At 24.7% G+C, this 15387-nt stretch overlaps 6 protein-coding genes across 6 annotated transcripts; 3 read left to right on the top strand and 3 right to left on the bottom strand.

Moving 5' to 3' along the window:
* Window positions 1-344: 344 nt before the first annotated feature.
* DDB_G0271946 (hypothetical protein) lies at window positions 345-4442 on the bottom strand (the record flags this gene model as incomplete). Its single annotated transcript, XM_640329.1, has 1 exon — window positions 345-4442. The coding sequence occupies one exon, from the start codon at window positions 4440-4442 to the stop codon at window positions 345-347; it is 4098 nt and encodes a 1365-aa protein (XP_645421.1).
* Window positions 4443-4856: 414 nt separating this feature from the next.
* On the bottom strand, window positions 4857-7329 carry DDB_G0271948 (YEATS family protein; the record flags this gene model as incomplete). Its single annotated transcript, XM_640330.1, has 3 exons — window positions 4857-5780; window positions 5878-7097; window positions 7320-7329. 3 exons carry the CDS (start codon window positions 7327-7329, stop codon window positions 4857-4859), a joined length of 2154 nt encoding a protein of 717 aa, XP_645422.1.
* Window positions 7330-8459: 1130 nt separating this feature from the next.
* DDB_G0271912 (hypothetical protein) lies at window positions 8460-10067 on the bottom strand (the record flags this gene model as incomplete). The annotated part of the gene is made up of 1 exon (XM_640331.1): window positions 8460-10067. The coding sequence occupies one exon, from the start codon at window positions 10065-10067 to the stop codon at window positions 8460-8462; it is 1608 nt and encodes a 535-aa protein (XP_645423.1).
* Window positions 10068-10526: 459 nt separating this feature from the next.
* DDB_G0271950 (hypothetical protein) lies at window positions 10527-11953 on the top strand (the record flags this gene model as incomplete). The annotated part of the gene is made up of 2 exons (XM_640332.2): window positions 10527-11361; window positions 11445-11953. 2 exons carry the CDS (start codon window positions 10527-10529, stop codon window positions 11951-11953), a joined length of 1344 nt encoding a protein of 447 aa, XP_645424.2.
* A 1015-nt stretch (window positions 11954-12968) lies between these two features.
* On the top strand, window positions 12969-13718 carry DDB_G0271914 (CMP/dCMP deaminase, zinc-binding domain-containing protein; the record flags this gene model as incomplete). The annotated part of the gene is made up of 2 exons (XM_640333.1): window positions 12969-13345; window positions 13421-13718. 2 exons carry the CDS (start codon window positions 12969-12971, stop codon window positions 13716-13718), a joined length of 675 nt encoding a protein of 224 aa, XP_645425.1.
* Window positions 13719-13771: 53 nt separating this feature from the next.
* DDB_G0271932 (hypothetical protein) lies at window positions 13772-14816 on the top strand (the record flags this gene model as incomplete). Its single annotated transcript, XM_640334.1, has 4 exons — window positions 13772-13894; window positions 14291-14306; window positions 14562-14582; window positions 14617-14816. The coding sequence occupies 4 exons, from the start codon at window positions 13772-13774 to the stop codon at window positions 14814-14816; spliced, it is 360 nt and encodes a 119-aa protein (XP_645426.1).
* Window positions 14817-15387: the final 571 nt, after the last annotated feature.

Here is a 15387-nt window from a genome sequence, read left to right as displayed (position 1 = left end):
AAAAAAACAATTTGGCAAAAAGTGATCAAAAAAAAAAAAAAAATTAATATAAAAATAAAAATAAAAAATAAAAAAAATGGTTATTATTATAATATAAACAAAAAAAAAAAAGCCTACCCTTTCTCTAATCAAAAAAATCAACTTATTTTCACTTAACTTTTTTTATATTACCTAAACAAATTATCCAATAAAAAAAAATAATCCAAACTTTTTATTTTTTAATTTTTTAAATTTAAATTTAAAACATCTTTAACTAATTGAAAAATTTTAAAGTTAAACTATATTGGAAAAAAATTTAAAAATGAGAAAACAATTGTTTTTATTTAGTTTTTTTTTGAAATTATTTAATCTCTATAAAGTGCAATATTACTAATAAAATTAAATAGGGGAGTATTTTTAATTGCAGTATGTAAATGAGCAGGTACCATTAATTTTATGACACAATCTTCTTTTGGTTCCTTATCTCTTTCCTCTTGATAAACTTGAAAAGTTTCACCAATTAAATTTCTCATGAAAAGAATTGAAGCTTGATAAATGATTTCCTCAGCATCAAAAGAACAGGATGAATCCTTTAGTCTTGGTATACCAATTGATTTCATAACCAATTGAATCCAATCGATTGGTAAAGTTTCAGCTTTGAATGGTTGACTGATTGTTCTATTTGAAATATATTTAATTGGTGATATTGAATTTGGATTTGGCATTTTTGATTCTGGATCGAAATTTGGAGGATAAGTGATTACAATTTGTGGAAATGAACTAATGATAGTGGTATAGGAAACACCTTTATACTGAATTGAACATGCTTTTTGTTTCATTTCAAAACTATCAGGATGATGACCTGAACCACAATATTTACAGAATAAAGTTGGCGTTTTCTTTGTCATTGGTAATATAATTGGTACTAATTGACCATTATTATTATTTAGGGTTGTACTTGTATTATTGTTAACTTTACCATTTGTTGAATTTAATAATTTTTCATTTACCCTTTCAGGTGTAAATGGACATAATGATGTTTCAATTAATGGAAAATCATAATTAAATTCTTGATCTGCTGTATTATTATTATCATTATCATTATTATCACCTGTTGATGATGTTGTTGTTGTTGTTATTGTTGTTGTTGTTGCTGTTGTCGTTGTTGGTAATAATTGATCACCACTACCAATAGATGATGTTGTATTTGAAGAGGATAGTAGTTGTTGTTGTAATTGTCTTTCCATTTCTCTAATTTTACGAGTTCTATATTTTCCTCTAATCTTTTTATTTGAATTTACATTTGTAGAGGAAGAGGATGATAATGAGGAGGTCGTTGTTGATGATGATGATTCAGATTCAGATGTTGATGTATCGGTTGAATATTTTTTACTAGTACTATTACTACTTCCATAAATTGGTGCAACTGTGATGATAGTTGGTAAAAGTGATGAATAAGATGGTGATTGTAATACTGGTTGCATTGTTGGATCAACTAAATTTGAAAAAATGTTTGGATATTGTTGACTACTTGGTGCATCTGTAGTTCCCATTGATTCTGTTTCCATTTCATTATCTCCATCTCCCTCTTCAATTATCATCTCAGTTGATAATGATGGTGATTGTGGTGTTTCAATATTTGGTGATAGAGGTGATTCTTGTTGATTTTCTTTTTGTTGTTGTTGTTGTTTTTGTTGTTGTTGTTGTTGTTGTTGTTGTTGTTGTTGTTGTTGTTGTTGTTGTTGTTGTTGTTGTTGTTGTTGTTGTTGTTGTTGTTGTTGTTGTTGTTGTTGTTGTTGTTGTTGTTGTTGTTGTTGTTGTTTCTCTATATTTGGCAGTGTTGGTAATGATTGAAGTGGTTTTGGTGAAATTGGAGTTGATAATAATTGACTATTTGACGTTTGTGGTGATATATCGTTAGTGCTACCACCATTATTATTAATGCTATTATTATTGGATACTTTAATTGTTGGTATTGTTGAAGAAGGTGTTACAAAGCCATCGATGATTGGAAGTGAAGTTGATATTAAATGATGTTGTTCAATAATTGAAGATAAACCTGATCTAATACTTTCCATTGGTGTAATTAAATCATGATGATGATGATGTTGTTGAAATGTATTTTCAATATCAAACATTGGATGGTCATTTGGCATGGAATTGATTGATGGTGATTGCGTGATTATATTATTTGTTGTCGTCGTATTTGTTGCTGTTGCTGTTTTTGTTGTTGGTGGTGGTGGCGGTGGAGAAGTAACCAATGATGATGTTGTTATTGTTGATTTTGCTTCTGTTGTTGCTACTGATGAATTATCCACTTTTACATTATTTTGACTACGATGATTTAATAAAACATGGTCATCTTCATCTTCATGATGAATCTTTTTATTTTCATTACCATTCAAATTACTTTCAACATTTTCATTTTGACCACTATTATTATCATCACCTGAAACCAAACCATTCAAAACGCTATCAATTTCATCAGCAAGTGCACTATCTGTATAACTTTCCTCAAATACCATATTTTCATTACCATCATGATTTTTACTTTCATTATTATTATTATTATTATTATTATTATTATTATTATTATTATTATTATTATTATTATTATTATTATTATTATTATTATTATTATTATTATTATTATTTGGTGCTGAATTCGAAAAATCCTTAGACTGTTCTTGAGTTTGTGGTAATAATGTTGGTGCTGTTATTGGTGCTGTTATTGGTGTTGTTGGTGTTGGTGCTGCTGCTGTTGTTATTGTTGTTGGTGTTGGTGTTGTTGGTGTTGGTGTTGTTGTTGGTGTTGTTGGTGTTGTTGGTGTTGGTGTTGGTGTTGGTGTTGTTGGTGTTGGTGTTGTTGTTGTTGTTGATATTGGTGTGATAACTGATATTGATTTTGTTATTGGTGTTGGTGTCTCAATTGGAGGTGTTGAAACAGTGGTTGTAGTGGTGGTTTCATGTAATGAAGTTGGTGTGTCAGACATACCACTGTCATTATTTCCAATGACATTATCATTAATAGTTGAAGTTACAGTTGTATTAGGGGAATTATTTGTAGAAGTAGTATTATTATCATCATTGTGTTTTCCATTATTAGCAGTGGTGGTGGTAGTAGTTGTTGTAGTGGTATCAGTGTTATTATTATTATTATTATTATTGTTGTTATTATTGGTAGTGGTTATAAAATTATCAGAAGTTTTATTTTTAAAAGGATCAATTAAATTATAAAATGATTCTTGATGAGTAGTTAAAGGTGTAAAACCATTTAATCTGCACCAATTCATGATGGATATTAATGAAACGTCTTTTTGAGTTTTTCTTTTAATATAGTTTCTAATTTTTTTAGATCTACGATATTCAGTTAACTTTTGTTTACCATATGTCCATTTTAGCCAATTGTCTCTAGTTGTTGATGCTCTATAAGATGATTTTGTATTAATTTGTTTTGTTGTTGTTATAATCGGATATTTCTTGACCAATTTATATAATAACTTTTGTAAACTTTCATCATTAAAACCTAATGGTAATTCATTTTCATCATATGTTTTCTTAATTCTACTTGGTGATAATAGTAATGATGAAGATGATAATGATGGAGTGATTGGTGTAATTGGTGCATTTACTATATTTAATGATGATGATGATGATGATGATGATGATTGTGGTGCGTTCACTATATTTGGTAATAATGATGATTGTGGTGCGTTCACTATATTTGATGATGATAATGATAATGATGAAGATGATGATTGTGGAGCATTTACCAAATTTGATACTTGTGGTGGTGGTGTTATTGGTGCACCATTTATACCACTACTACTTGATACTATTGGTTGTGGTGAAATTGGAGCATCGCCAATAGTTGATGATGATGTTGTTGTTGTTGTTGTTGTTGTTGTTGTTGTTGTTGATGGTGGTGGTGGTATTGTATAATCCATTGGTAAAGGGGATTCCGATGGTGCGGCAGTTATGGGTTGTGGTGTAATTGGTGCATCGCTAATAGCTGATGATTGTTGTGGTGTTATATTCTCCTTATCTGTAGTAGTAATGGTGGTAGTATTATTTATATCATTTCTCTTTGAATTGTGATGTTTATTTTTTGTAGGTGATACAGCAGTATTAATAATATTGTCTGGTTTAGCTGTAATGACATAATCGGGATGATCTGAGAGATCACTATCATCAAAATTAAAAACAAATGGCTTATTATTATTATTATTATTGTCTCCACTTCCGTTTTGAGTTTTTGAACGATTGTTATTTGATTGATTAATTACTGATCTATCCAATCTATCAGCATCTTTAATCTTATCAGTTTTACTATTGTTATTATTATTATTATTATTACTATTATTATTATTATCATTATTATTATTATTAATGTTATTTTGAAGTTTTAATTCTTTTTCACGTTCTCTTTCTTTTCTAATTGTTGCAACTTGTTGAGCCTCCATTTCTTTTTTAATTTTTAATTTTTTAGAAATGGAACTTAAGTGAACCCCTAATCTTGGTGGTAATACTGTCTTCTTTACTACTGTTGGCGAATTTATAACTGAACTATTATTACTATTATTTATAGTTGAATTACCAGCGTTCTCTATTGTTATATTTCTTTCTTTTTCTTTTTCTTTTTCTTTTTCTTTTTCTTTTTCTTTTTCTTTTTCTTTTTCTTTTTCTCTTTCTCTATCTCTATCTCTGCCTCTATCTCTTTCCCTATTTCCATCTCTGTCTCTATCTCTTTCTCTTTCCCTTTCCCTTTCCCCCTCTCTCTCCCTATCTCTATCTCTTTCCCTTTCTCTTTCTCTTTCTCTTTCTCTTTCTCTTTCTCTTTCTCTTTCTCTTTCTCTTTCTCTTTCCCTGTCTCTATCTCAGTCTCTGTCTCTGTCTCTATCCCTATCTCTGTCTCTATCCCTATATCTGTCTCTATCTCTATCTCTATCTCTATATCTTTCCCTTTCCCTTTCCCTTTCTCTTTCTCTTTCTTTTTCTTTTTCTCTGTCTCTATCTCTATCTCTTACTCTTTCTTTTTCTCTATCTCTATCTCTGTCATCTTTTGGTCTATTATTTTCTAATTCTTTTTCTTTATTGTCTCTCTCTTTAACTTTATCCTTCTCTTTATCCTTCTCTTTCTCTTTATCTTTATCTTTCTCTTTTTCTTTTTCTTTTTCTTTTTCTTTTTCTTTTTCTTTTTCTTTTTCTTTTTCTTTTTCTTTTTCTTTTTCTTTCTCTTTATTCTTTTGAGAATCCTCATTGTTACTACTATTTTCACTAACTTTATCATTATTTACAATCTTTTGAGGTTCATTTAAATAATTTGAGGTGGGGCTGGTATTATTACTACTATTATTATTATCATTATTATTATTATTAATATTATTATTATTATTATTATTAATATTATTATTATTATTATTATTATTATTATTATTATTATTATTATTATTTTCAGAATTATTATTATTATTATTATTATTATTTAATTGATCAAGTTTTTGTTGTTTTTCTCTTTTATCAAAGAACAATCTATCTAAATCAATTTCCGTTGTAGTTTCACCACCCACCACTGGTACATTATATTGGATGGGTAATTGAATTAATTTCAAATTATGAATAATATCAATAGGTTTATTTCTTTTGTCATGAAAAAATAATCTAATTCTAACTGGAAATTCACCCCAACCCCTTCTAGTCAAATTAAATGGTCTCTCCACAACCTCTACTTTATCATTTGGTGCAAAACTATCATGTAAATAAAACCAAATCTTTTTTACAAAATATGATATATCTGCTTCCTATATTAATTTAAATAAAAATAAAAAATAAAAAAAAATGTTAACATTCCATACACAATACTTTTTTTTTTCCCCACAATAAAAAGAGAGTACAAACATTTTGAGGACCTCTAACATATACAGTCCATTTATGAGTTGATCTATCGTGACCTCTATAATCTGGATGAATTTGAGTTGAAGTATTACCAACTATAATTTTTTTCTTTACATAAAATCTACTTGATCCTGAAGATTCTTCATTTGTCTCTTTATTATTACTATAATTACTATTTACATTAAGATCGATCATATCTACATCCGCATCATTACCATTATTATTTTTTTTTTTATCTGTATCATTGCCAGTATTATTATTATTATTATTATTATTATTATTATTATTATTATTATTATTATTATTATTATTATTATTATTATTATCGAATGTACCATTGTCTTCTTCACTATTTCTTTCAAAAGCTATACTTGGTGAATAGGCACCCCTTTTAAATCTAAATACAATGCCTTCACGTGAAGGATCATCTTTTGGAATTTCGCTATCAGCAACTGGTACACCAATTTGTTCGGCGGCTTCGTCAAGAGTGGAATATCTAAAACCATGTTTAATTCTAACATGATTTAAAAATCCAAGTCCACTCACAAAATCTGATCTTCTGCAATATTTACAAACCAATTTAACGAATTCACCATTTTGTAATTTATGAAATATTCTTTTTGGTTTATTATTATTATTATTATTATTATTATTATTATTATTATTATTATTATTATTATTATTATTATTATTATTATTATTATTATTATTATTATTATTATTATTATTATTATTATTATTATTATTATTATTATTATTATTATTAGTGTGTGGTATATGATATGTTGATGATTTAGTAGAATTACGCTGTTTATTTAATGAATTTAACATTTCTTTAACAGTATTAATTCTATCATCAATTTCAATTAATTCTTGTTCTTTATTTTTTAATTCAGCAGGAAATTCTCTTTCAATCATTGTAATTAATCTTTTTTTTAATTCTTCTCTATCACCTTCATTATTTATAATTAATTTCCTTTTTAATTTTGATAATGATGCTGATAATGTTGAAAATGGATTATTATTATTATTATTATTATTATTATTATTATTATTATTATTATTATTATTATTATTATTATTATTATTATTATTATTATTATTATTATTATTATTATTATTAGTATTAGTATTATTATTATTATGAGTATTATTTTTAGTTGTTGTTGTTGTTGAATTTTCAATTTTTTCATCTATTGTATCTAATAATTTTGTTTCAATCTCTTTAAATTTATTTTCAATAATTGTTGTATATTTTTCATTTAATAATTCAATTTGTTTTTGGTGTTATTATTATTATTGATTTGTTAAAATATTAAAAGGTTGTTTATCATTTTCCCCATTATTATTATTATTATTATTGTTGTTGTTGTTGTTATTATTATTATTACCACTAGTGTCGCTTTATGTTTGTTATTAATTATTCCTCAAATCTTGAAATATACTTTCTTTCATTTGATTTAATATCGTGTTATTATATTCATTTTTATTTATATTTGTATTCGTATTTGTATTTGTATTTGTATCCGTATTTGTATCCGTATTTTCTTCAAAATGTTGTATTTTCCAATTTCTTGTTTTTTTTTTTTTTTTTTTTTTTTTTTTTTTTTTTTTTTTTTTCTAAAAAAAATAACAAATTAAATTTATTTTATTTTTTATAAATATATATTTTTTACATTAATTTAGTTATAAGAAAAGAGTAAATAAATAAAAAAAAACTAATAAATAAATAGTGTAAAAGTAAGGTTTTAAAAGATAACGTTGCGTTAAAATAAACAATTTGGAAATAAAAAAAAATTGAAAAATTGAAAAAAAAAAAATTGAAAAAAGGGGTAAAATTAAAAATAAAATTAAAAATTAATTTAAAAAAAAATAAAATAAAAATATTTTCATATTTTTTTTTTTCACCAACGATTTAATTTTATTTATTTTTAATATGAATTTAGTGTGTCTATAGACAAATAGAGCACCCAAAAATACACAAATGATATAACCAATAAATTTCATTTTGAGTAATCAAAAAAAAAAATAAAAAAAAAAAAAATAAAAAAAATTAAAAAAAGTGAAACTAGGACCTCTTTTAGTTACGTTATTAATTTTTTAAGTTTATAAATTTTAATAAAATAAAAAAAAAAAAAAAAAAAAAAAAAAAAAAAAAAAAAATTAATTGAAAAAAGAAATTTTAAAAATTTTTTATAAAAAAAATATTCCTTTGTTCTTCAAAAAAAAATTTACAAAAAATGGATGGATAAATATTAAATTTATAAAAAAAATTAAAAGGGGTAAATCCCAATTTTTTAAATATTTAATATCATTTTGTGTATTATTGAGTTTTCCATTTATCTATACCAAATTCATATTAAAATAATAAAATTAAATGATTGTAAAAAAAAATAAAAAATTAAAAAAATAAAAAAAAAAAAAGATGGAAATATCAATATCTTTTTTTCTGGAAATAATGATAATATTATTATTATTATTATTTTTGTTTGACGAGTTCGTTATTTTTTATTTTTTTATTTTAATGAATTTCCTGATTGGTTATTATTTATTATTTATTATTTATTATTTATTATTTATTATTATTATTTTTGTTGTTGTTGTTGTTGTTGTTGTTGTTGTTGTTGTTGTTGTTGTTGTTGTTGTTGTTGTTGTTGTTGTTGTTGTTGTTTATCAAAAAATATTGCTTCCAAAGATGGATCAATATAATTTATTTTAATTTCGCTACTAGTAGCTTCAATATGAGATAAAGTTTTTTTATCAAAGAAAAGTTGTGGAGCAAAACGTTGAGATTTTATTTGACTATCACTAAAATTTTGACGGGATTCTAAGAGATTGCTGAGATATTTCATTTGCATTTTTTTATTACCATGGTAGGCATTGAATAATAATACATTTGATTCGAATCTATCCAAACGAAAGAAATTCAAAGCACCATGGTCAACCAATTCCTTAAGGAATGATATTTTATTTCTTTCACCTAATTCCATAAAAATTGATTGAATAACTTGTTGACCTAGATGTAGTGATGATGGTGAATCTTCAAGTTCTTTTTTTTGATCACGATTATATTTAGTATGAAGAAGAATTAAAGCAGCATTCTCTGGATCACCAATTGCCAATGATAATTGCATTGCGGCAATTCTATAAAGAGGTTCTTTTGAGAATTTTTCAAAATACTTAGCCATGATATATTTTGATTTCTCAATGTAACCTAAATCAATAAAACATGAAACCATAGTTTGAACAACATCAACTGACACTAACTCCTCAGGAATAGTGTCAAATTCTTTAATTGCATCTTCATGGCGATTACTTTTATACAATTGAAATATATATTTTTTATGGAAAAAACAACCATTTGGTATAACAGTCTGTCTAAGATTTGGAATTTTTGGAACTGCTACTTTTGTATATTCATTTTTAGCTTCTATTGGATTATGTACTTTATCTCCTGGAACTGGGTCAACCGAAAATATTTTTTTTTCATAGATTGATGGTTCATATGAATCTGAGTCATAATATCTAAACAATTCAAAAAAGTAAATCGCTTTATATTGATATGCTTGACTGAAAAGAGTATCAAGGAATGCTGTATTATTAATTAAATCATATTTAACTAATAAATCGAGTAGATCACCAAATGGATGTTTTCTTACTGAAAGGTTTAACAACATTGTAATAAAACGGGCATTTTCAACTCTTTTTACTCTTTTTTTTAAAATTTCAACTACTGCTTCATTCACCTCTAATGATATAAATTCAAATTTTTTTCGAGAAAGAAATGAAAGTGCATCACCTTCTCCCCATTGTTTTTTAATCCATAATAATTGTTCTTGTGCGTTATCAGCACTTTTAACTTTTAAAGTTTGATTATCAATTTTAGATCTTGCTCTTTGTTGATTTTTAATTGCTAGTTTACTCTTTTTATTTTTTTCTCCAATAATATTATCTTTTATTTTTTTATTATTATTATTATTATTATTATTATTATTATTATTATTATTATTATTATTATTATTATTATTATTATTATTATTATTATTATTATTATTATTATTATTATTATTATTATTTTTATTATTACTATTATTATCTGTTGTATATGAATTTTTTAAATAAATACTATTATTGGCTTTAAATAATTGAGAAACAATATTGATTTTTCTACAACCAAAAATTTGTTTTAACATTATTGAGGTGTATTTATTATTGTTATGGTGGATCAATTTTGGAGAAAATAAAAAAAAAAAAAAAAAAGTAAAAAAAGAGTTGAAAATTCAGTTAAGAGAGAATTCGTTTTTTTTTTAATTTTTAATTTTTATTTTAATTTTTTTTTTTTTTTTTTTTTTTTTAGTTTGTTAGAAGAGGTGGATAGTCCACCATCAGTTTTAATTGTGATCGTCACTTTTTATTATTTTTTATTCCATTTTTTTTTTTTATTCCATTTTTTTTAAGTCTTTTTTTTTTGGTCAATTTTTTTTTTTTGTCAATTTGAGTTTTACAAGATATTTTGAAACATCCGTTCACTTTTACTAAATATCTTTTTTTTTTTTTTTTTTTTTTTTTTCATTTATTTTTTATAATCACCAAATTTTTTTTTTTTTTTTTTTTTTTCATTTTGTTATTTAAAAAAAAAAGGGTTTCATAAAATGGAGGAAATATCTTTAATAAAAACAGAAGAAAGTAATAGTCATCACCATCACCATCATGATAATGATAATAATAATGATAATGATAAACAACAAATTATTATTAATAATAATAATAATAAAATAATTTATGATAATAAATGTATTTATCATTCAACACAAGATATAATTTATTTATGTGCAACTTGTGATAAATCAGCAGCATGTGTAGTTTGTCTTGCAATGGATGAATATCATAGAGGTCATAAAGTTGATTTAATTGATTTTGAGAATACAACAATTTTATTTAATCAATTTAAGAATCAACAATACCCAAATTTAAAAGAATGTTTAAAAACCGATAAAGAATTAGAAGAAGAGTCTGAAAAAGTTTTCAACTCAATTCAATTAAAGTATAATGAAAATGTTGATAAACTTAGAGACGAATTTAAACAATTGCATTCAATAATTGATCAAATTGAGTTGGAAGCAATTTCAAAATTGACTAATCACTTTCAAGATAATAAAGATTTAAATTTAAAAATTAAATCAAAAATAATTGAAAATTCAAAAAATGTAAATTTAATTGTTGAAAGACATAAACATGTGATCGATTCCTATGTCGTATCATGTGATACCACAACAAATCAACATATTGAAATCATTAAACATAATCAATTATCAAAATCATTAATAGATGAAAATAAATCAAAAAAGAATCAATTAGATAATTATAAAAATACTTCAATAGTTTTCAATGCAAGTTTAACTGAAACTATTAAAGAATCAATTAAATTTTATTATTATACAATAACTTCAAAATCAATTAATTTTAAAACTTTAAAAAAAATATATTGTAATGTATTTAATTTAATTTAATTATTATTTTTTTTTTTTTTTTTTATATTAATCAATAATTATTATTATTATTAAAAAAAGTGGGAAGTGAGGTTTTTAGTATTTTTGAAAATGATTGTAAAATTACAGATGATGTTACATGTCTTGCTTTGGGGTCAGATGTTAGGGATTTAAAAGCTTTAGAAAATACAAAGAATATTACATCAATTTTATTATTGGATGGTTTTCCATTACAATTAGTAAATGGATCTTTACCAAATACAATTACCTCTTTATATATTTCATCACTTGAAAAACCATTATTGGTAGGTTCAATACCTCAATCTGTAAATTATTTATATTTATTAAATGGATTCAATCAGCAAATTGAAAAAGGAGTCATTGGTTCCTCTGTTTCAAAATTATTCATTGGAAGTGTTAAACATCCATTTTTAAATAACACTATTCCTCCAACTGTAAAAAATATTTATAGATTACCTGGAGTCGCTTTAACAATTTTAGATAGTAAATGGAATGGTCCTTTTAGTTCATCTCCAGGTGTTTGGCAACATCCAATCATTAAAACAATTGTTGAAGAAAAGAATTCTTAAGATACCGAAATAAAAAAAAAAATAAAAAAAAAAATAAAAAAAAAAATAAAATAAAATAAAATTAAAAGAAAGATTTTTATGTATTCTTAACATAATCCTCAAATTTTAAAAAATAATTATTCATTTTGATTTGGATTGGTATAAAGAAATCAAACTGTTTATTTTTTTTTTTTTTCTTTTTTTTTTATTTTTTTTTTTTTCTTACCAGACCAAGAAAAAGCCCCAAAATATGATGAAATTATTAGAACTTGGGTTGATAAAATTTTTTAATCAAAAAGACTTGAGATATTTTTTAATTATTTTCTTTTAATTTATTTTTTATTTTATTTTTTTTTTATTTTATTTTATTTTTTGTTCGTAGCGAATTATTATAATAACCAAAAAAAAAAAAAAAAAACAAAACCATCATTTTGATTGGCTTTTTTTTTTTTTTTTTTCAAAACTAAACAGTTATTTGGAAAATATCTTTTTTTTTTTTTTTTTTTTTTAATCATTCGTTTTTTTGACCAATAGGAAGTTTTATTAAAATTAAAAATATTTTTTTTTTCTTGAAAAAGTAACCCACAAATTAGTGATTCGATATGAAATGGTTATTTGAAATATTTCCCATAGAAAATAAATATCTCATTTAAATCTTAAAATTTAGAAAATAATAGATTTATGTTGGTGCACGGTTATTTTTTTAAAAATTTATTTTTTAAAATTAATTTTTTTTTTTTTTCTTTTTCTTAAAAAATCACAAATGGGAATACTCGTTCGACAATAAAAATTTCTTTTAATTTTGTCCAATCATATTTCGTTTGTTTTTTTCCATCATAATATCTTAATTATTTTTTTTTTTTTTTATTTTTTTTTTTTTAATTTCTCCTTGTTGTGACAAAAAAAACTATAAAAGAACTATTTTTTTTTCTAACCAAGTCATTAAATATCATTACATTTTTTTTGTATTACTACTGTTTTTATTATTTAAATTGTATTTGTAATTTATAAAAAAAATAAAAGATTTCTTCCAAAAATGAGATTAATCTTAACTTTATTATTTGCAATCCTTTCAATTATTGCTGTTTCAGCACACAAGAATAACTGCCCATCATCTCCATACTTTGATGTTGCTCCATCAGATATTACCCATGCTAAAGATTTATCTGCATCCGAAAGAGCCTTCCACGAAAAATATATGAAAATTGCTATTGATGTTGCCGTCGAGAACAACTCTAAATTCGGTGCTGCTATTGTTCACAAAAATGGTACTTTAGCTTGTACTGGTGTCAATATTGGTGGTTCAAGAATGTATCATGGTGAAGTAAAAGCTATCATGAACTGTACAAGTAAATACGCCAAAGCCACCTGGGAAGATTATTATATGTACACTACTGGTGAACCATGTCCAATGTAAATATTTTTATTTTAATAATTTATTTATTTATTTATCATACTAATTTAATAATTTTAAAAAATAATTTTTAGGTGCTCTGCTGCTATTATGTGGACTAAATTCCAAAAAGTTATCTTTGCTTCATACGTATCAAACATGTATTGTGAACGTTGTTTCAATCAATTACCAATGGACTCAAATGAAATCTTCAAATTAGGTTATGGTATCAATCACAACATCGTTGTTATTGGTGGTGTTTTGGATAATATTACTGATACTTTCTTCCCAAATATGTGTAATAAAGCTGAAACTGGTTGGGGTGTCACTCCAATTTGTCAAAAAGGATGGTCCCGTGATTGTCCAAGACCATCAAGATATTTCGGAAACTAAATGAATAAATTTAAATAAATTAATTAATTTCTTTTAATTTTTAAAAACTTAAAATGATTTTTTTTAAAATTTTTTTTTTAATCCAAATTTGGATTTTAATTTTAAATTGTAATATTTATTTCATAATGATTTTTATTTTATTAATTTTTTTAAATGTTGTCCAGATAGGGCGAATGGTTTTTTTTTTTTTTTTTTTTAAAAATAAATTTATTATTTGGAAAATCAAAAATCTTAAGCAATAGTCTTTTATTAAATAATATAATTATATTATACAATTTAATTTTATTAAAGGTTTTTTTTTGATAAAAAGAGTTGAAGAAAATAAAAGTTTTTATTAATGAGTTTTAATTTTAGAAAATAATAAAATTATTATATTTTTATTTTTTGTAAAAATTCCAGTTTTTAGCCTATTTGTTTTTAAAAATTAAAATCCATTAGTTTATTTAAAATATTTATTATATGAAAATGGATTATCGGTAAAATCTGATTGTTTTTTTTGAATTGGATAACTCAATAATTAGTTGATTCTCCTTGGATGCTAGATCCCATTTTATTTGTAGTATTTTTTATAGGGTCTCTATAAGAGGGGTTAGTTTACCTTTTTTTTTTTTTTTTTTGTTTCGAATTTTGAATTGTATTATTACTTTTGATCAAAAATTCTTTTTCTAAATCTTTTTTATTGTCGGCTTCGTTGTGATTGATGTGATGACATAATTTAATTGTTTTTTTTATTAAGTGTTGTGTCTTGAATTTCGTTTGAAAAAATTGAGTGGTTTTTTTTTGAATGGAATAACGCAATTATTAGTTGCTTCTTCTTGAGATAAATCTCATTTTATTATTTAGTTTACAGGTGCCTTTTAAGGTGTAGTTTTTTTTTTTTTTTTTTTTTTTTTTTTAGTGAGTGTTGTGGTATATTTGTTGAGATTTGTTGGTAGTGTTACAGAGTGGATTGGAGAGTTCCAATTTTTGCTAAATCTCTCGAGTTGTTTGGATATGATGGATTTGAATTTTTTGGCTTGTTCGTTGTTTGTGGCTTTTTTTTCATCTCTAATTAGTTTGTATATGTTGTTTTTGGTTCTCTCCCACGCCGCGTATTGAGTTTTTAAGTTCATAAATTACTAAATAACCTTTCTTGGATTTTTGAGGGTGATTCCTTCATGAACTTTTTTGTTTCTTCTGCACCAGATGTTTTCGCTTATAATGGCTATTGCATTGGCTGTTAATGAAATATCCAATTTGTTGAGAATTTCAATTCCCCACGCAATCTTGGAACCTCCACTTTTCTCCTGTATGTAGTCTATGCAGCGACAGTATGGCGGGTCTTGAAGTTGATGGTGCGACAACTACCCAACCTCCATTCATCGGTGAAACCTTAAGCCACTTTCGTGACCGAAACTCGCTCTCATCTCTCGCGCCACTCACTCGCCATTCGTCTTTATATATATTTTTACTTTTATCGACTAACTTTGTGCGAGTGCGTCGGCCCAGAGGCACCAGCCTCCTTCCCGTTACTTGAAGTGTCTCGCCAGTGTGCCACATGTTTACTGTTGCAGTGTCTGACTAACCAACGGCTTCGCTTGTGCCGTGCCGGGTGTCCTGTCGGCCGTTTGTGCCGTCGGAAAGTTTTGAAAACTACTCCCCAGATCGATGATATATTATAATCCCTCAT

This window comes from Dictyostelium discoideum (assembly GCF_000004695.1).
Source record: "Dictyostelium discoideum AX4 chromosome 2 chromosome, whole genome shotgun sequence".
In the NCBI taxonomy this organism is placed as follows: Eukaryota; Evosea; class Eumycetozoa; order Dictyosteliales; family Dictyosteliaceae; genus Dictyostelium; species Dictyostelium discoideum.
This window is presented reverse-complemented; position numbering and strand designations above follow the sequence as displayed.